Genomic DNA, 22,321 nt, shown 5'->3' on the forward strand with positions numbered 1-22,321 from the left:
CGTTTCTTTCTATGAATGTAGACAGCAAACTACACATTTAAACTGTATTTGTACCTTTGGCACAGTAGGAGTATCAGGGCTTTTCATATCTGCAATAGTGGTAATAAAGAGTTTTTGAATAAAATATGTATATATAGGGTCTGAATGTGGTACAGTGGGTTAAGTCACCTGTGAGAATCTGTCATCCATATGGGCACTGGTTCAAGTCCTGACTGCTCCACATCTGATCCAACGCCCTTCTAATGTCTCTTGGGAAGTAGCAGCAGTTGATATGAGTGCCTAGGTCTCCACCACCCAGATGGAGAGTTCCAGGCTCTTGGTTTTGGCCTGACCCATCCCCATCCGTTGTGGGTATTTGGAGAATGAACCAGCCAACGGAAGATACCCCACTGTGTGTGGGGTGTGTGTGTGTGCGCGCGCGTGTGTGCACACACATGCTGTATCTCCATTCCCCCTGCTCTGTAACGCTGCCTTTCAAGTAATAAGTAACTCTTTAAAAAAGTATATATTCTTTATTTCTTGTAGTTTTGAGACCTCTTGTCAGATCTTAATTAATAAAGGAGCAGGTATTCTACTGTATCACACATTTGTTTTTTCTAAAGAAAAATATTTAAAAGATTTAAATATTTAAATATATTTAAATTAATTATTTTATTTATTTTAAATATTAAATAAAATAAATAAATAATTTATTTTAAATATTAAATATTTAAACATATTTAAAAGATTTATTTGAAAGGTGGAGTGACAGAGCAAGCATGTATCCGCTGGTTGACTCCCTGAGTGCCCACAACAGCTGTGGTTAGGCTGGGCTGAAGCCAGGAGCAAGAACTGCTAGGTCTCCCACCTGAGTGGCAGTAGCCCAAATACTTGGGCCATCTGCTTCTGCTTTCCAAGTGCATTAGTAGGGAGCTGGATTGGAATCAAAGCAGCTGGATCTAGAATAAGTGCACCTGTAGGGGCCGCCTGCTCACAGTGCTGACCCCACACCAATTTCTTTTCACTTTTTTCAGTGTGACTACTAGAAAATTTTAGATTATAATGTGTCTCCATATTGTATTTCTGTTGAACAATGTTGGTGTGTAGGCTCCATAAGACTTCCAAAGGGATCCACCGCATTAAAAATAAATATTTGAATCTCCGTGAGGGAAGTTGATTAGACTCAGGCTAAACATGTAAAACAGCTGTTTTCTCAAGAATACATTATGGGTGATAAAGGGTACTTACTATTTCTTCTTAAAAGAGACCTTTAATACCAGGTGTCCCATTATTAGCAGCACGTATTTTAGTTATTTGCTTAAGGTGGTGACATAAGATATCAATATTATAAAGATGTATCTTGGCCGGCACTGTGGCTTACTTGGTTATTAATCTTCCGCCTGTGGCACCGGCATCCCATATGGGCGCCGAGTTCTAGTCCCGGCTGCTCCTCTTCCAGTCTAGCTCTTTGCTGTGGACCGGGAAGGCAGTGGAGGATGGCCCAAGTGCTTGGGCCCTTGCACTCGCATGGGAGACCAGGAGGAAGCACCTGGCTCCTGGCTTTGGATTGGTGCAGCTCCAGCCGTAGTGGCTATTTGGGGAGTGAACCAATGGAAGGAAGACCTTTCTCTCTGTCTCTCTCTCTGTCTAACTCTGTCAAATAAATTAAAAAAAAAAAAAAAAAAGTATCTTTTCCTTTATTAGTGATTAACCTGTCAGGTGATACTTTGGCACTTTCCAAATATCCTATTACTTAGTAACCTTTAACCTAATGTTTTTTAGATCCATTGATGATCCTTGTCTTGGTTATTACCATGGTCATTTTCTAATTGTCTACATAGTGTAAAGATATTCCCTCTCCCATCTCTTTTGTTTTGAGAATACCTGTGGTCATAGGATATTTATTTAGGTAGTTGTGTGTTGTTTCAGTGATATTTTTGTTATTTTTTAAAAAAGATTCTTAAAAAAATACTTATTTGAAAGAGAAGGAGAGACAGAGACCTTTAATCCATTGCTTCACTCCCTAGACGGCCACAGTGGCCTGGGCTGGGATGGGCTGAAGCCAGGACCTTCTTCTGGATTTCTCACATGGGTGACAGGGGCCCAAGCACTTTGGCCATCTTCTGCTTTCACAGGTGCATTAGCAGGGAGCTGGATTGGAAGTGTAGCATCTGGGACTTGAACTGGCATCCAAACAAGATGCCGTCGCCGCAGGTAGCAGCTTAACCTGTTAGACCACAGTGCGAACACTTGGGCTTTCCTCAGACCATTAGCATAGCAGGGAGCAGGACTGAAATTGGAGCAGCCAGGACATGAACTGGCACCTATGTGGGATGCAAGTGGTGTGTGTGGTGGCTTTACTCACTAGGCCACTATGGTGGCCCCTAATAATTTTAAATGCGAAGAGATGAAAGTGGATTTTTTGTCTGCTGATTTATTCCCTAAATGACTCAAACAGTCAGGGCTGGGCCAAGCTGAAGCCAGAAACCAGGAACTTCATCTTAGTCTCCCACATGGGTAGCAGGAGCCCAAGTACTTGGGCCATCTTCCACTGCCATCAAAGGCATGTTAACAGGGAGCTGGATTGGAGGCAGAGCTGCTGCATTTCAAACCAGCACTCCAATATAGGATGCCAGCATCACATCGCTGGTCTTTTTCTGTTACGTAATTTTTCCCCCTCTAATCTCTTAATTTTAATCTTTAAATTTATTTAATTTATTTGAAGAGCACAGACAGAAGGAAAGAGAGATAGAGGTTCTCTATCTACTCCCCAGATGCCATCAGTAGCTAGCGCTGGGCCAGGCTGGACTGAAGCCAGGAGTCCAGAACAGAACCTGGGTCTCCCACTTGGGTGGCAGGGATCCAGGTACTTGAGCTGTCACTTGCTGCCTCCCAGGGTGTACATTAGCTGGAAGCTGGAACTCAGAATGAGCCAGGACAGGAAGCTAAGGACTCTGATATGGGATGTGGACATCCCAGGAGGTGTCTTAATTGCAGCTCCAAGCACCCACCCTTTCCCATACTCTTACAGCCTCTTCTAATGGAAGTTTGCCTCGACAGTGATGCAGTGATGTTTAACTAAGGGCGACTTGAAGTTTCCTCTGGCTAAGAGTGATAATGGCTGTAGATGTGGAGGGCAGCAGACTCAAGCATTATGTTTTAATAGAATAAGACAAGATGGTCTCAAAGAATCCATCAAAATATGCAGTGAAGCGTCCCTGTTAGATAATATGTAGTGTAAATGTGGAATCAGAAAAAACAGGATATTCTGTATTCATTTGAGGAGATTTCTTTTAAAAGTGGCATTCGTTCACTTTGGTTTTCATCCTCAAGTCAAGTGGGGTGGGATAGAGACTAGAAGTGGACCTGTCTTTGTGCCAGAAAGCCCCAAAGGGAATGGCGTAGCATGTCTTGGAATGCCCCCTGGTAGCGCCTCTAGTGTTGGGGACAACAGCATCGTCCTTAAGTGTAGGTGATTGTAGGTTACTTGGTCTTGGTTGTGCCAGGCCAGTTAAAATTCTTTAACTTGTGGAGAAAGTAGCTTTCCTGACAAAGCCCTTAAGCAGTGGAGATTTGTTAACGTATTTCATCTTGTGTTTGGAGTTTGACTTTGCCTTTTTGTTTTTGCCCTAGAAATGACTGCTGTCCATACAGGCAACATAAATTTCAAATGGGACCCCAAAAGCCTGGAGATCAGGACTCTGGCAGTGGAAAGACTGTTGGAGCCTCTTGTCACTCAGGTAAGAATCTGAGAATACAAGCACATGGCTGTTGTAACATGGGTCTGTAGCACTAGGCTGGGCACAGAGTGACATTACTTAGTTCAAAGCCTTAATTTGAGTGGTTGAGTTGAGGTTGATAGTAGTTGATGACTTGGCTCTGATAGTAGTTAAATAGTGATGCCTGGGTTTTTCGAACCCTTTAGGACATGACTGACTACCATTTTCTTTTCTTTTTTAAAGATTTTATTTATTTGAGAAGTATAGTTAAAGATAGAAAGAAAGTTCTCCCATCCATAGGTTCACTCCCCAGATGGCCACAATGGCAGGAGCTGAGCCGATCCAAAGCTAGGAGCCTGAAGCTTCTTCTGGGTCTTTCATGTGGTGCAGAGGCCCAAGCATTTTGGCTGTCTTCTACTGCTTTTCCAGGCCATAGCTGAGAGCTAGACCGGGAGAGGAGCAACTGAGATACCAACTGGTACTTGTATGGGATGCCTGCACCACAGGCAGAGGCTTAGCTTACTTGCCACAGTGCTGGCCTTAGCTTACTACCATTTTCTTCAATCTTTCCAAGTGTTTTCACTTTGTAAAGCTCTTCAGAGGGTGCACCCAACCAAGGTGGGATCTTTGGTTGTGTAGGATTACTTAGAAGGTAATTCAGTGTGAGGATATAGTTTTAGTATGTTCTGTTACAACTACTGATTAACAGAGTGATGACGTTTCATTAATTGTTAGCAACTAGCTGTGTACGTTCAGTTTGCCATAGTTGTCATCAGTGTGAATGAGTGTAAGAGTATAGGAGAGGGAGAGATAAAATGAAATTCAAGTGGCGTATACTTTTTAAGACTCCATCCCAACTCATAAACAAGTATTTTATATATCTATATGTAGGAGTGTTTGGTAAGACTTTGAAATATTTACTTGGTGGTGGCCCATCTACTGTAGCCCTCAGTAGGTCTTCTATTTGGCAAATTTGCATTGTAACAAATCTTTATAATCATCTTCAACCTACAGATCATCTGGTGTTATACATGTTAATGATGATTCTGGGAGTTAAACCATCATCACAGTAGGCTACTTTGGGCAATCATTCCTTACTTTATTAAGACCCTTTACTAATTAATTGCTGAGATTTACACGAATAAACAATGACACAACTTCAGAAGCAGATTATCTTAAAACATTTTATAAAGATTGAAACAGTGGTGAGGAGCCGGCGCTGTGGCAAAGTGGGTAAAGCTGCCGCCTGCAGTGCCAGCATCCCATATGGGTGCTGGTTTGAGTCCTGGCTGCTTCACTTCCGATCCAGCTCTCTGCTATGGCCTGAGAAAGCAGTAGAAGATGGCCCAAGTCCTTGGGTCCCTGCACCCACATGAGAGACCCGGAAGAAACTCCTGGTTCCTGGCTTCGGATTGACTCAGCTCTGGCTGTTGCGGCCAATTGGGGAGTGAACCAGCGGATGGAAGACCTCTGTCTCTCTCTCTCTGCCTCTCCTTCTCTGCGTAACTCTGGCTTTCAAATAAATAAATAAATCTTTAAAAAGAAATGGTGAAATGTAACCTCCAGGTAAAGCTAATCAGTTCATCGTGCCTTTTCCCCGCCTTCCTAAAGATTTATTTATTTATTTTGAAAGAGGGGGGGAAACAGACAAGGGATTTTTCAATCCACTGATTCACCATGCAGATGGCTGCTACAGCCAGCGCTGGCCAGGCTGAAGCCAGGAGCTGGAAGCTTCTTGGTCACCAACAGACACCAGCACCCACATAGGATGCTGGCATCACAGGCAGTGGTGTTACCTGCTATGCCACAATGCCAGTTGCAAATCATTTCACTGTTTATCTTTCTCTAGAACAACTTGGTGGCATACTCCTGTAGTATGGATAACTTGTCTCTAATCACTGTTGAATTTGTAAAATCAAACTGAAAATGTATTGATTATATTTAAAGAGTTGAAGTGCATTTTGTATTTGTTTCACATACTGGGAAAACAAAATTATTTTAGAAACTATAGTAACATTGCTGTATGTCTTAAATGTAGAGATGGAGGTTATTTGTTAATGCTTAGTGAAATCTTTGTGAATAACTGACTGTCTTTAAAGATGTTCTTTCTATTTTCATTTCAGTTGACTGAAATTTACTTTTTTAAAAATGAAACTTTTAGGTTACAACCCTGGTAAACACAAATAGCAAGGGGCCCTCTAATAAAAAGCGAGGTCGTTCTAAGAAGGCTCATGTTTTGGCTGCGTCTGTTGAACAAGCAACTGAGAATTTCCTGGATAAGGGGGATAAAATTGCAAAGGAGAGCCAGTTTCTCAAGGAGGAGCTTGTGGCTGCTGTGGAGGATGTTCGGAAACAAGGTAGGCTAATATCACTTTATATTAAAAAAAAAAAAAAAAAAAAAAAGCCGTTCTAGAAAATTGGTCTTTGAAAGAGATATTTTGTGGTCAATGTTCTCATTCTCATGCTTGCCAGTTGCTGAGTAACTTAAGATATTCAGTTACCAGTTATCAGAGATGTGTTTAAGTTCTGTTGGCTCATATTTTAATTAAGAGATGCTTACAAAGGAACATCTCTTTGGAAAATCTGAATCTACTACTTTTAGGGGTTTCATGTAATATTAAGCTTTAGAAATGTTGTAACACAATTTGGTAGGAAATAAATGGGACTTTTTATCCTGTATGATGCCTCTTTATTATTATTATTTTTTTAAAGAATGCTGTGGCATTCTAGGTTAAGTTGCCATTGACAGTGCCGGCATCCTGTATGGGTGTGAGTTTGAGTCCTGGCTGCTCCATTTCCAATTGAGTTCCCTGCTAATGTGCGTGGGAAAGCAGTGGAAGATGGCCCAAGTCCTTGGGCCTCTGCACCTACTTGGCGACCTGGGAAAAGCTCTGGTAGTTGCGGCCATTTGGGGAGTGAGCCAGTGTTTGAAAGATCTTTGTTTCTATGTAACTCTGCTTTTCAAATAAATAAATAAATCTTTTAAAAAACATAAGAATTATTTGGTTGGTATTGAGGCATAGCAGGTTAAACATCCGCATACGACGTTGGCATCCTATATCGGCCCGGCTTGAAATCCAGCTGCTCCACTTCCAATCCAGGTTCCTGCTAATAATGTGCCTGAGAAAGCAGGGGAAGATGGTCTGTGCACTCATGTGGGAGACCCTGAAGAAGCTGTCTGTTCCTGGCTTTGGCCTGGCCCAGCTCTGGCTGTTGTGGACATCTAGGGAGTGAACCAGTGGGTGGAAGATCTCTTTGTCTTCTCTCTCTGTAACTCTGCCTTTAAAAAACAACTTTGATTTGAAAGGCTGCAATGGTTGAGACTTTTCCAGGTGGAAGCCAGGAGCCCCATGCAAGTCTCTTACATGGGTGATAAGGACCCAGCCACTTGGGTTGTCTTCTGCTTCCCCAGGTGCATTGTGGGGGGAGCTGGATTTGAAACAGAGCAATTAGGAGTTGAACTGATGCTCTGATATGGGATGCTGGCATTGCAGGTGACAAGTTAAATCACTGTCCCACAACGCTGTCCTCACGATACCTCTCTTTAGTTCATGCTGAGGAAATGAAAGGGGTAAGATGCAAGTGTCTAGTCTGATAATATTCAGTCATCTGATTTCATTATTCTGTTATTTTGGTATGTTAAGTCAACCATGTATATTTGTGCTGGTTTGAGCTGGATGTAAATTGGGCTTAAAGTAATCATGTTTTGGGAAATTCCAAATACACAGAAGATGAAATGGTGATCTGTAGCCTGCCAGTGATAACTGTGGGAAAAGTTGTCATCATTATTGTGTTGCAAGTAAGAAAGAAGACTTTAAATCTGGCAGATAAACTTCTTGGAACCTGTAGTGTTGTGTGAGATAGACTTAGGTTTCAGTAGGAGGACATCAATGAAGATAGAGGAGTTTATATGCTGTTGGGGGTCAGCTGAATTAGCCCCTCTGTATACTAGTGCATTGCCAGCTTTTGGTTAGACCTCACTGGATTTCTGGTGCCTGACAGCACAGTGCATTAGACCAGTGGAGACTTATGTCAGATTCATTTTTTTTTCTTTTCAACTTTTATTTAATAAATATGAATTTCCAAAGTACAACTTTTTGAATTATAGTGGCTTTTGCTCCTATAACCTCCCTCCCACCCGCAACTGTCCCATCTCTCACTCCCTCTCCCACCCCATTCTTCATCATGATTCATTTTCAGTTATCTTTATATACCAGATTCATTTTTGTACCCGGAAAGGGGCAGGGCATTAAGTAGAGATAACATCCCTTATTGTTACTCTGAAATTGTGAACTCTAAACCTTGAATGGTGAATATTATTCTCAGTTCTCAGGCTGAAGATAAATATTTCTAATAGTACAAATGATGAGATTATTGAAATTTCATAATAGGGCCTGCCATAAACAAATTATTATGAATGTGGTATCTGAGAAGAGTAGCGGAGAATTTTGGAGGCCAGACATCTGCCGTCGGGAGTCAGCATGCTTGGTCCCTTCCTGGGGCTCTAGGACAGTGTGTTCCATGCCTGTCTCCTGGCTTCTGGTGATTGTCAGCAATCCTTACTTGTGGCTTGTAGTGACATCACTCCAGTCTCTACTATCATATGCTATTCTCCCTGTGTTTACATTTCACTCCTTGTAAAAACATCAGTCATTGAATTAGGACATATCCTCAGGCAGTATGACCTTAATATTATAACTTTGCAGAGACTCATTTCTGAAGTCAAATTAAGTTCCAGGTAGACATGATTTTCTGGGGGATACTATATAGCATGGTACAGTGGTTTTTTTTTTTTTTTTTTAATTGTTTATTTGAAAGGCAGAGTTGCAGAGGCAGAGAGAGAGGGAGAGACAGAGAGAAAGGTCTTCCATCCGCGGGTTCACTCCCCAAATGGCCCCAATGGCTGGAGCTGTGGGCTGTTCTGGAGCCAGGAGCCAGGAGCCAGGAGCTTCTTCTGGGCCTCCCACGCAGGTGCAGGGGCCCAAGGACTTGGATCATCTTCTGCTGCTTCCTAGTCCACAGCGAAGAGCTGGATTGGAAGTGGAGCAGCTGGGTGTTGAACTGGAGCGCACATGGGATGCCGGCACTGCATTCAGCGGCCTTATCTGCTATACCACAACGCTGGCCCCTCAAATAAATAAATTTTAATAAAAAGAAGTTACATTGCAAAAAATTTTTTGTATATACTTTTATGTTTCCGGTAATTATGATTATATAGAAAGCACAAGGCAAGTACAGACTCAAAGACATGTTAAGTTTTAGCTCAGAGGTGTTAGAAATAAATACTTCTTTGAAAACAGTAAGCCCATATCCTTAAAAGTATGGGAAGATCCTAGATCAGAGTTAGCAAACTACAGCCTGTGAGCCAAACCTAGTGTACCTCTTTGCTTTCTAGATAAATCCTATGGGAACACAGCTATGACCATTTGTTTAGATACTGTCTATAGCTATTTTCCTAATACAACAGCACAGCTGAAGAATTCCAGTAGAGACCTCACAGCTAGTAAAGCCTAAAACACTACCTGGTTCTATACAGAAAAGATTTGCCAGACCCTAATCTAAACAAAATTAGCACTGACTCAGAACAAAGAAATCCTCTTATTCATCATTTAGCAGTCATTTCAGTGGATATGCATCTTTTTTTATAAGCATATACATTCTCAGTAAAATCCTCAGCTGTTAGGTCGAGGTTTTGCATAAATGCTGAGAACAACTGAATTCAGGCCAGGAAACTGTATTTAATCTTATTTTGTTGCCCAATGAATTATTCTAAAAGTTGATAGCTTAGAACAAACAAGACTTATCTTCCATTGTTTTCTGTGGGTCAGGGATTCAGGATGGGTTGGAGCTGCTGTCATGTGAAACTCAACTGGAGCTGGAAATCTGCTTCCAAGGCAGGTCATTTGCATGCTTAGCGAATGAGTACTGACTGGTAGCAAAGGACCTCCTGGTGTCCTCATGGCAGAGCAGCCAGCTTTTCTCAGGCTGAATAACCCATGTACCTTCCTTGTACAACCTTGCCTCCAAGGTAGATAGTAATAATACTACAGCATTCTATTTTTTGTAGAATTGAGTCTCACCTTCAAGGAGATCAAGGTTAAATCCCCCCTCCCCCCTTTTTTTAAGATTTTATTTGACAGGTAGAGTTGCAGACAGTGAGAGAGAGAAAGGTCTTCCTTCCGTTGGTTCACTCTCCAAATGGCTGCAATGGCCGGAGCTGCGCTGATGCAAAGCCAGGAGCCAGGTGCTTCCTCCAGGTCTCCATGCGGGTGCAGGGACCCAAGCACTTGGGCCATCTTCCACTGCCCTCCTGGGCCACAGCAGAGAGCTGGACTGGAAGAGGAGCAGCCGGGACTAGAACCGGCGCCCATATGGGATGCCAGTGCCACAGGCGGAGGATTAACCTAGTGCACTACGGCACTGGCCCCAAATTTGGCTTTTTTTTAAGGAGGGGGTCAAAGATTGTGCAGGTGTCTTAACACCACTACAGGGTTCCAAATGTTGAGTGATCAGAAATATAGCCAACATGACATGGTGGATTAAAGAATCTCGGATTAATCACTTCCATGATATGTATTTTGCTCTATTTATGACAGATGAGAGATTTCACCACCATTTGTTAAGATGCTCCAAAGATCAAAGTAAGCCAAGAAAAAATAGCAGTTTCAACTTTCCTTATCTGCTTCAATTGAGATGATAGGAGGCAGTTATATTTTGGTTATAGCTCCCCATACCCAGGGAGATGGCAAATTATGGTGACTCGATCATGATCATAAATAACTGCAAGGTTATGATTCAGAAGCCCATAAAATTTTTTCACAGATATAAATAAAAATAACAAGAAAAGAGAAATCCAGATATACCTTCAAAGTTGTGGGGTGTTTTAGGGAGGTGCATGATTGTTACAGATTTCCATCAGAGAAACTTCTGATTTAAGAGACAGAGGTGCCGGCACTGTGGTGCATAGGTTAATCCTCCACCTGCATTGCCAGCATCCCATATGGGCACCGGTTCTAGTCCCAGCTGCTCCTCTTCCAATCTAGCTCTCTACTATGCCCTGTATTAGTAGAAGATGGTCCTAGTCCTTGGGCCCCTGTACTCATTTGGGAGACCCAGGAGAAGCGCCTGGCTTTGAATCAGCTCAGCTCTGGCCGTTGGGCCATTTGGGGAGTGAACCAGTGAATGGAAGAGCTCTCTGTCTACTTCTGCCTTTCTGTAACTCTGCCTTCCAAATAAATAAATAAAGCTTAAAAAAAAGTGTATTTGAAAGGTAGAGAACAGAAAGGGGATGGGAAGGGGAGAGAAAAAGAGTGAGAGAGCGAGAAATATCTTCGATCTGCTTATTCATTCCCCAAATGGTCACAATGGCCAGGACTGGCTAGGCTGAAGGCTGAACGCAGGAGGCCAAAACTTCATCCGGTGTCCCAGTTGGGTGCGGGGACCCAAACAATTCAGCTGTCCTCTGCTGCTGTCCCAGGCGCGTTGGAGAGCTGGATGGGAAATGGAGCAGCTTGGAATTTTAACCTGGGCCGTATGGGACGCTGGCATCACAGGTGGCAGCATAACCTGTTGCGTCACAATGCCGGCCCCACTTAACTTTCTTTATTATTAGTCCCTGAATAATAAACACTAACATTTAAAAATTTTATTTTTTATTTTTATTTTATTTATTTACTTGTAAGGCAGAGTTAGAGGGAGAGACAAGAATCTTCCATCTGCTGGTTCACTCCCCAAATGGTCACCACAGCCAGCGCTGGACCAGGTTGAAGCCAGGAGCCAGGAGCTTCTTTTCTGGTCTCCTACCTGGGAGCAGAGGCCCAAGGACTTGGGTCATCTTCACTGTTTTTCCAGATGCTTTAGTGGGGAGCTGAATCTGAAGTGCAGCAGCTGGGACTCCAACTGGTGCCCGTATGAGATGCTGGTGTTACAGGCGGTGGCTTTACCTGCTGTGCCACAGCACTAGCCCCAACAATAATGTAAAACATTTTTATATGTAAAACTTGGGTCACTTGACCTCAAGGCTAATGCAATCCAGCCGAGCTGCCTGTGTGGCTGGGAGCCAGTCAGTGTTTGCTTAACATAAAAATCCCTGCAATTTGGGAGTGTCACTGTACTTCTGATCAGCTGAAGCTGTGGTGAGCAGAGGTATTTGTACTTCGTAGATGTGCTTGTTTCTCTCTGTGGGACTTTACCTTCCATAGCTGTCCTGTGGTTAGGCCATTCCTGCCTTTCTCTTGCTAGCTCTTACCATGGTGGTAATTAAATTGGTTTCTTTTTCTTCTTCGGTAGCTTAATCTTCAATACTTGTCCCTCTTACCTTTATGTAAAATGATAAATAATTCACTCTTTTAAGTTATATAATTCAGTGGCTCTTACAGTATTCCCAGAGTTAGGCAGCTGTCACTCCTTTATAATTCTAGAATATTTCCATCGCCCCAAAAGGAATCCTCATCTCTGTTAGCAGTCACTCCCCAAACATGTATATTTTAACAGTAGATGAAGAATAGGAGCTGCTTTTTGGTGTTTGAAGTGTAATTTATGAGTTGTTGAGTAGAGTTTTGACCAGAAAAAGAGGGCCCTTAGCTGGATAAGGGAACATTAGGGAACAGATGAGGATACCTAAATGAAGCCTGTTTGAAAAAGATGAGACATTAAAAACAGAATTGGTGATGTTAACTTGAAAGTGGAGTGATGAGTAATAATTTGTACTGAGACAGGGTTTTATAGTCCATTAGTCACAATTCACAGTTGGATCTCAAAAAACCAGACTCAGAGACTTCTGCCCCATCTGTTGCTTTTTCCTTAGAGGTCTTGGGCATTTCTGGGTGGATTGAGGGACAGAAGACCCAAAGAGACTGAGCTACACCTTCATGTACATCTACATTGCTTTTAACTGTATTTAATTCAGTGGACCAAAGGAATGATTGGTATGCTGGGCAACAGTGGATTTCCTGGGAAGAGGCTTGTATCAGAGAAACCACAGTAGGGAAGGGGCTGGTTGATTGTGTATGGTCCCTGATGGAGACTGTCTTCTAGCAGACAGGATCCTGTGTATCCTACGTTGTCCTAGAGCTGATAATCAGGGTATAAAGACATGAAAAAGAATTAATGACTGGATTGGTAGGGGAATGGTAGGGTAAGCATGGGGTTGGAAAAGTTTCTTGCACGTGTTGGAGTTGGCACTGCACCTTGGAAGATGGAAGGCAGGAAGAGGGAATCATCCAGGTATGAAAAACGGCAGATGCGGCCTACACTGTGGCGAAGTGGATTTGGCTGTCCCCTGCAGCACCAGCATTCCATATGGGTGCTGCTTTGGGTCCTGGCTGTTCCACTTGGGATCCAGCTCCGTGCTAATGCACGTGGGAAGGTAGTTGGAGGAGGACCCAGGTAACTGGGCCCCTGCATTCACATGGGAGACCTGGAGGATGCTCCTGACTCCTGGCTTTAGCCTAGCCTATCCTGTACTGTTGGAGTCATTTGGGTAGTGAACTGGCAGATGGAGTACTTCTCTATTTCTGTCTCTCTCTGTAACTCTGCCTTTTAAATAAAATAATTAAAAAAAAAAATAGTGGATGATGCGAGAGGTGCTGAGGAACAGAGGGCCATGAGTGTATGTAGGTGCTTGTCTTGTTGAGTACTGCTGGTAGGAAGGGTTGGGGGAAGTTGGAGGCTAGCTTTGAGAGGGTGGCTTGGAACACAGGTGAGGAAAGGAGGATTGACTCTTAGGGGAATGATGGAGAGTGAGAGATACTTGCTTGGGATAGGTCTCATAGCTTAGATGGTTCAGGTTCCCATATGCTTGAATATATCAAGTGACACAGGACTCCCTACCTCAGGAAGCAGCTCTTTGCAGTATTGGTTTGTGTTTATTTTTAAAGCTTTTTTCTTAAATTAAACTGAAATATGTCTCTTTAATTTTCTTCCTGTCTTATAAAGTTCTGCCATCTGGGCAACATAGAATATGAGGAAAAGTGGTGTTTTGGGAGATAAGTCTCTGAGCTGTGCCCAAGAAGGGTTAAAGGGGTAGGGAAAGCAGTAGTGGGGTGACATGGAGCTGCAAGGGAGGGGGCTGCTACAGTAGCCTCTGCAAGAGGGAAGCAGCTAGGTGTCAATGCAGGTTAACTGATAGCTTGGCCTGTGCAAATAGCTGATGTTCTCCAAAGATAGAACTAAGGAACTTGAGATCTGGAAAATTATGATAATTTATTTTCTGTAAGTTATTTATTTTTTGAATTGTTGAGGCAGCATATGCTGCTAAACCTCAGGTGAATCATTGGGAGTTATAACATATTCTTTTTTATTTTTATTTTTTAAGATTTAATATTTATTTGAAAGGCAGAGGTACAGAGAGAGAAGGAGAGAGAAAGTATTTTCCATTCCCTGGTGTCTGGGCCAGGCCAAAGCCAGGAACGTCCTCCAAGTTTTTTCTGTAGGAGTAGGTCCCTAAGAATTTGGGCCATCTTCTGCTGCTTTTCCAGGCTCATTAGCAGGGAGCTGGATTGGAATTTGATCAGCTGGGACTTGAATCTGCACCCATATGGGACACTGGCACTGTAGGTGGCAGCTTAACCTGCTAAGTCACAGTGCTGGCCCCTACAGCATATTCTTAACTTAGAGCTGTTATTGCTTGACCCTATTTGCCTCAGGGTTTAGTTACACTAATGAAAAAAATGTCAGCTAGGGACTGGCGCTGTGGCATAGCAGGTAAAGCCTCCGCCTGCAGTGCTGACATCCCATATGGGTGCGGTTCGAGTCCCAGCTGCTCCACTTCTGATCCAGCTCTCTACTATGGCCTGGGAAAGCAGTAGAAGATGGCCCAGTTCCTTGGACCCCTGCACCTGCATGGGGGACTGGAAAGAAGCTCCTGGCTCCTGGCTTCGGAATGGCACAGCTCTGGCTGTTGCGGCCATCTTGGTGGTGAACCAGTGGATGGAATACCTTTTTCTCTCTCTGCCTCTGCTTCTTTGTAACTCTGCCTTTTGAATAAATACATAAATCTTTAAAAAAAATCAGCTAGTAAGTATTAATTTTTTAATCTTTTATTTTGAAATAATTGATTCACAGGAATTTGTGGAGATAGTATAGAGGGGTCCATTGTACTCCTCACCCAGTCCTTTTGCCTTTCCTTCCCCCATTGGTTATATTTCAGGGAATTATGCAGAACTCAAAAAAGAAAGTTGGCATGGCATTGGTTCAGCATGTGCATGTGGTTCTCTGTCCTCTTACAGGTTTGTGTAACCACTGCTGCAGTGTAGACAGAGAGGTAGTTCATAACTATGGGGTGTTAGGCCCACAGAACACACCGAACACCGGAGTAAGGGAAAGGGTTTATTGGGGGGAAAACCCAGCAGGCTGGAGGGAAGGGATGAAGAAGGAAAAGAGAGAGGAGAGTATAAAAGAGAGAGAGAGACAGAGAGGAGAGGAGCTAGCGAGGAGAAAAGAGAGGAGAGAGATGAGAGGAGCCAAGAGAGCCACGTGTTCAGGAAAAGGCCCTTTTAAAACTTCACCAGAGGGCGGGCAGGGAAGCAGGAGCAGCAAATCCCATTAGGATGGGGGTGAAGCTTGACACCGGTGGTTGGGCCATGTGGCCACCTGGCTTCCAGCTATGGTTGCTGGGGCTAGAGCCTAGGATGGTGTCAGGATATAGATCGCGCTATAGATAAAACTGCGCCGTTTTCCTAACATGGGGGCCTCCCTCATAACTCCCTGGCAGCAAATCTGTTCTCCATCTCTGTAGGTCTGTTCTTTCAAGAATGTTGTGCAAATGAAATGATACAGTGTATGACCTTTCATTGAAATTGGCTTTTTTTAGTCATTATCATGTACTTGAAATCCATCCAGGTTGGTGCGTCAGTAGGCTGTATTGCTAGGTAATAATTCTGTGGATACTGTATGCCATAGGTACTGTATTGTCTGGAAAAGGGAGGCTTTCCTTTTAACTTTCCATCCCCTTAACAGGGTTTTTGGTACTAACATTTTTAAACTTTGATGAAGTATATTTCCAAAAATGGAATATAGGCAGAGATCTTCTCAATAAAGTATATACATACAATAAACTGCACAAAACAGTGTGTAGCTTGATGAAGTTGCACATATGTATATACTCAGAAATTTTCCTCAGAGTCATACTTTCTTTTCTTTAATTTTACTTAATTGAAAGCAGAGTTACACAGAGAGGGAAAGATGGAGGTAGCTCTTTCATCCAAATGGTTGTAACATCCAGGGCTGGACCAGACCAAAGCCAGGAGCCAGGAGCTTCTTCCTGGTCTCTCAGTGTGGGTGCAGGGGTCCAAGCAGTTGGGTCATCTTGCATTGCTTTTCTCAGGTGCATTAGCAGGGAGCTGGATCAGAAGTAGTACAGCTGGAACTTGAACCGGTGCCCATATGGGATGCTGGCACAGCAGGCGGTGTCTTTGCCAAAGCACTGGCCCCAGTGATTTTTTTTTATAAGCGTTTTCTTTTGGAAAATTTGTGTTACTTGATCGTAATGTTTGAACTTTTTTTTTTTTTTTTTTTTTTTTTTTTTTGACAGAGTGGACAGTGAGAGAGACAGAAACAGAAAGGCCTTCCTTTTTCTGTTGGTTCACCCCCCAATGGCTGCCACAGCTGGCCCGCTGCGGCCGGTGCACTGCGCTGATCTGAAGCCAGGAGCCAGGTGCTTCTCCTGGTCTCCCGTGTGGGTGCAGGGCCCAAGCACTTGGGCCATCTTCCACTGCACTCCTGGGTCACAGCAGAGAGCTGGACAGGAAGATGAGCGACCGGGACAGAATCCAGTGCCCCAACCGGGACTAGTACCTGGGGTGCCAGCGCTGCAGGCGGAGGATTAGCCTATTGAGCTGCGGTGCCGGCCATGTTTGAACATTTTTTTAAAAAATTTATTTATTTATTTAAGAGGTAGAGTTATAGACAGACAGATTTTCCATCTGCTGGTTCACTCGCCCATTGGCTGCAATGGCTAGACTTAGGCTGATGCAAAGACAGGAGCCAGGAATTTCCTCTAGGTCTTCCACGTGGGTGCAGGGGCCCAAATATTTGGGCCATCTTGTGCTTTCCCAGGACATTAGCAGGGCGCTGGATAGGAAGAGGAGCAGCCAGGACAGGAACCGGCACCCATATGGAATGCTGGTGCTGCAGGTGGAGGCTTAGCCCACTACCCCACAGTGCTGCCCCCTGGTTGAAAATTTTTATATGTGTTTATTAATGTATCTGAAGCATTATAGCACTTGGTCGAGTTCCTCAGACATTATGTTAGGTACCTATAAACACTAGTGCCTCTTTGGCTTTTGGTATGTCGAGGCCCCATTATTTTCTTACTGATCTTTGTTTTGTGTTATTAGAACCACCAACCACAGTCATTCACTGCCTACATGTGTACTGCTATTTATTGGTGGGCACCATAAAAATGCCTGGATGGGAGTTGGCGCCATGGTGTAGCAGGTAAAGCCACTGTCTGTGGTATTGGCATCCCATATGGGCACTGGTTCGAGTCCTGGCTGCTCCTCTTCTGATCCAGCTCGCTGCTAATGTGCCTGGGAAAGCAGTAGAAGATAGGCCAAGTGCTTGGGCCCCTGCACCTACATGAGAGTCCAGGAAGCAGCTCCTGGCTTCGGATCTGCCCAGCTCCAGCTGTTGAGGCCATTTGGGGAGTGAACCAGCGGATGAAAGATCTCTCAGGGCCGATGCTGTGGCTTAGTGGCTAAACCTACTACCTGCAGTGCCGGCATCCCATATGGACACCGGTTTAAGTCCTGGCTGCTCCACTTCTGATCCAGCTCTCTGCTATGGCCTGGGAAAGCAGTAGAAGATGGCCCAAGTCCTTGGGCCCCTGCATCCGCGTGGGAGGACCCGGGGGAAGTTCCTGGCTTCTGGCTTCGGAATGGCACTGCTGCAGCCAGTTGGGGAATGAATCAGCAGATGGAAGACCCCTCTCTCTCTGCCTCTTCTTCTCTCTCTGTGTAACTCTTTCAAATTAAAAAAAAAAAAAAATTCTCTCTCTGATTTTCCTCTGTAACTTTCAAATAAATAAATAAATCTTCTAAAAAAAAAAAAAAAAAAACAAACTGATGGACTCTTTCCAGCCTTTTTCCCCAGTGTTGTTAAAACATTTAGTGTGATACCTGTATACCACTGGTTCACTCCCCAAATGCTGGAGCCAGGAGCCAGGAGCTCCATCTGTGTCTCCCATGTGGGTGGCAGAGGTACTTGGATCTTCCTCTGCTGTCTTACAGATGCTTTAGCAGGGAGCTGGATTGGAAGTGGAACAGCTGGGATTTGAATAGGTGCTCAGACAAGGAATTCTAGTGTTGTAGGCCATGGTTTCACCCAGTGCACCACAATGGCAGCCCCTCCCGGGATTTTTAATTGATATCAGAGACATTCTCATACTTTATTTGATATTTGTTTAGTGAGGTTGAGGATATAGGTGCCATCTTTTTTTTTTTTTTTTTTTTTTAAAGATTTATTTATTTATTTGAAAGTCAGAGTTACACAGAGAAGGAGAGGCAGAGAGAGAGAGAGGTCTTCCATCTGCAGTTGGCTGCAACAGCTAGAGCTGCGCATGTCCGAAGCCAGGACTTGATTCTTCCGGGTCTCCCATGTGGGCGTTGGGGCCCAAGGACTTGGGCCATTTTCCACCTCTTTCCCAGGCCTTAGCAGAGAGCTGGATTGGAAGTGGAGCAGCTGGGACTTGAACCGGTGTCCACATGGGATGCCAGCACTGCAGGTGGCGGCTTTACCCACTACTCCACAGCGCCAGCCCTGATGCCAGCTTCTACACTTGATTTTAGGTAAAAGGCCAAGAAGCGATAGTAGATGTCATCTTATTTAATGCAGCTTGAGTGATTTGTATATAGGGAGAAAAAAATACGCAACATGCATACATATAGGTGTGTGTTTTCATTGTGAATCTTGGCAAGGCAATTTTAAGGAGAATAATGATGTATTTCACCCTTGACAAAGGGATATTGAGCACAAGGTGTCAGGCTCTTGAGGTATAATTTTTTTCCTGGCAGCTGACTAGAGTCAGAATGAAGGAGGTGAAAATTGGTCTCTTGTCCAGTGAGCTGTTGACAGTTCCAGACGGATGTCCCCACAGCTGACGTGGGCAGCTTGGAAGGTGGATGATGAAAGGCAGGTGTGATCAGGACAAAGCAGCTGTCAGTGAGGGTTTCTGATAGGGCTTGAGAGATGGACAGGAGGCGAAGGGGAAATTGGGTCTCCTTAGTTCCTGATGTGCAGGCTTGGAACCAAGCTTTGAAGAGCTTTGTGTGGGTGTGAGAGAGTGTGCATTTTAATTTGTCTCATCTGGTTAGTGTGGTTTTAATCAGGTTGAGACTGTAAGCTTGATCTTACATATGGGCTCTTACATTTTTCAGAGGAGAAAAATGACAAACAAGTGTTCCTAAGTTTGGAATGTAGAGTTTGGATGTCAGAAAGTGTTAATGATGCTGTCTGTGGAAGAACAGTAGCTGGGAAACATTTAACATTTTGAAGAAGATGAAAGTTAATTAGGTTTCAGATTAGTGTAATAAATTCATTAGATCTAGTAAGACATCAGTTGCTGTATCTCAGATCCTGCTCTGAAGTCCTGCTTCTCCCTGCCCTCCTACCTCTTCCCTTGGCTGTCTTGGTGGAGTTATCATCCTGTTTTTGCCTTTTTTTGTGTGGATGTCTCTTTTCATGTGACCCTGGTGGTTTGGTGTGTCCTTGGAGGTGGTCTCACTCCAATTCCCACCCCTGTATGTTTATGAGGACTGTGATTAAGTTGAAAATTGTCTGATATTGACTCAGATTCTTCCAGTCTCACCATTTAATCCATTTTCTTTTACTCTTCATTTAACTTGAGCAGGAAAAGAAAAAAATAAATTCTGAAAAATCATTAGCTGGTTGTCATCTGGGAGTTTTATGTCTGAAAGTTGTCTGTCTGATTTGAGCTGCTGATCTCTGGGGAGGGAGCTGTATTTTCTCTGACTTGGGATGTGTCAAGGATGCTGTCTGCTTCTGGATCACCACCCATGTGAGCATATGCTGCTTTGCAGGGACGCGGGTGCTGTGCAGGCAGCTTGGAAGCCAGAGAAGAGTGAAATTAGTAAATTCTGATGTTTTGTGTCATTTTGAAACTGCTTCTCTTTTTTTTTTATTTTAAAGTCTGCTTTATTAAACTTGAAAAAAAAAATAACACCGGGCTAACTATATACTTCTAAGTTACAGTGGGTAATATTACTACCTTATGGTATTTGTATAGTGTGGCTGAGGGAGTTATCTTAGGTAGTAAAATTTTGGGTTTGGCTTGACTTCAACCATGATGTTGCAGTAACTTGGTTTCTACTAGTTAATGTCTTAGGAAAGTGATTCCAAGTTGAAATGCATGTTATGCATGTATTTGAATATGTAATCAGGAAGTAAGTGCCTCTCTTTGGAGTGTTTCTGAATAGCAGCAGGGCACACTTGAATTAGTAAGGAAAATGAGAACAAGAATATGTGTGCCACTCTATTTTAACTTAAAAAAAATCCATTCGTCTGTCAATTGGAAAAAGTAGAAATTTCAGAGCTCCTTTTCTTATCCTCAGGGTGCTAGAAACAGGATGGGGGTGTGTAGATGGGAAGGTTTTCCAGGTTCTGTGTGATTCACGTGGGCTTACAATATTTAAATAACTGGATATTAAATGTTTATTTTTTGGGTTGACTTTGAAAATATAAACTGATTTATGGATTAAAAAGATGGCATCTCAGAAATTTCTCTTAAAGCACCTACTGGGATTCTTTGAATTATGGTCAGTTTATGTGTAATTATGGGTGCATCTCCTCTGCGCCCCCCTGCCCCCTGAGGGAAGAAAGGATGAAGATGGAGAGATGGAAGTGTGTTCAGGTTCATCTTCATTCACAGCTTATGCAGGTTTGCCAGATCCATAACGGCTGTGCTGTGGAGTGCATGGTTCTTTGCAGCTGTATTCACAGTTTATCTTCATTGAGAAGTGTGGAAAATGTCTCCCTTTACTCTCAGATCATAAAAAAGTGAATTAAAGATATTGAGGGGCTCTGGGGTAGGATGGAATGGTAAAGGTATTACTTTTGATTTTATTGGGATTAACAGATACTTTTGTGAGGTCTTGTTTCTGTCATTTTATTGTTTCTTATAACGAGAGTTAGTGAGATGGTAATAAAGGCTTGAAAATAGTTTTATCGTGTCCTGGTGAGATTACTTAATCAGATATATTTAAGCTAATTTGCTGTACAGTAGTTTTCTAATCACTGGAGCTAAAGCACTGAAAGGTTAGGAATCTTATTATATGGAAATTTTAGGCATTTAAATCCAGAGCTAGATTTAAAAAAAAAAAAAAAAAACAGACTTTAGGGGCTGGTGCTGTGGTGTAGTAGACTAAGGCTTCGACTGTGGCATCAGTGTCCCAGATCAGATGGGCACTGGTTCGTGTCCCGCCTGCTCCTCTTCAGATCCAGCTTTTTGCTATGGCCTGGGAAAGCAGTGGAAGATGGCCCAATTGCTTGGGCCCCTGTACTCAGGTGGGAAACCCAGAACAAGTTCCTTGCTCCTGATTTTCGATCTGCTTAGCCCTGGCTTTTGCAGCCATTTGGGGAGTGAACCAGTGGATGGAAGACCTTTCTCTCTTTCCTTCTCTTAGACTTTAACTCTACCTTTCAAATAAGTAAATAAAAATCTTAAATCTCACAACTTTAAAAAGATGCTAAGTTGTTAAGTGCAGAACAGCTGGTAACAGGCTTCGCTATGATGTTATGTTGGTTTCTTGCACTTTTTTTTCCCGTGGCTACTGCCTGGTTAGAATTTAAAATACCTTATAAGTGAAAGTTAATTTTCTGTAGTGAATGTGTTTTAATAGCAAAAGCTAGCCGGTGCCATGGCTCACTAGGCTAATCCTCCGCCTGTGGTGCCAGCACCCCAGGTTCTAGTCCCGGTAGTGGCACCAGGTTCTGTCCCGGTTGCTCCTCTTCCAGTCTAGCTCTCTGCTATGGCCCGGGAGTGCAGTGGAGGATGGCCCAGGTCCTTGGGCCCTGCACCCGCATGGGAGACCAGGAGGAAGTACCTGGCTCCTGGCTTCAGATCGGCGCAGCACGCCGGCCACAAAGCGCCGGCCATAGTGGCCATTTGGGGGGGGGGGTGAACCAATGGAAAAAGGAAGACCTCTCTCTGTCTCTCTCTCACTGTCTAAACTCTGCCTGTCCAAAAAAAAAAAAAAAAAAAAAAAAAGGCAAAAGCTAAATGAAAAAGTAAAAATCACTTAAAATTTTGTAACTCAGGGATGAAACTAGTGGTTAACATTTTGTCTGAACCCTTCCAGTTTGTTTTCTGTGAATTTATTCCTATGGGTATAAAGGTGTTGTGCTTGATTGAATCATTTACTTTTTTATTTAATCTATCCTTAGCATCTTTTGGTATCTTTGAATATTTCCTGCAACATGATTTTTAATAGCTGAGTATTATCCTCTGTAGAATAATGTGATTTAAGGACATTATTTTGTACCACCATGAAACTAATGACTTCTCTTTAATATTGTTACTGCCAGTTGTACTCACTTTTCAGAGTTTAATAGCAGTATGGTAATTAGAGGTAATGATAATTTTTTTAAAGACTGAAGGCTGTTATTGT

The 22,321-nt window shown here is 43.2% G+C and overlaps 1 protein-coding gene across 6 annotated transcripts in view; it reads left to right on the forward strand.

The window, feature by feature from the left end:
* Window positions 1–22,321, forward strand: part of CTNNA1 (catenin alpha 1) — a 364,979-nt gene that overhangs the window by 222,509 nt on the left and 120,149 nt on the right. For 5 of the 6 annotated variants that reach the window (XM_070075027.1, XM_070075024.1, XM_070075026.1 and 2 more), the window contains 2 exons: window positions 3,613–3,719; window positions 5,860–6,055. In XM_070075027.1, the coding sequence (XP_069931128.1) occupies window positions 3,615–3,719; window positions 5,860–6,055 (301 nt within the window). In that variant the 5' untranslated portion in view covers window positions 3,613–3,614. 6 annotated transcript variants of the gene reach the window in all.

Source organism: Oryctolagus cuniculus, chromosome 6, assembly GCF_964237555.1.
Source record: "Oryctolagus cuniculus chromosome 6, mOryCun1.1, whole genome shotgun sequence".
Classification (NCBI taxonomy): domain Eukaryota; kingdom Metazoa; phylum Chordata; class Mammalia; order Lagomorpha; family Leporidae; genus Oryctolagus; species Oryctolagus cuniculus.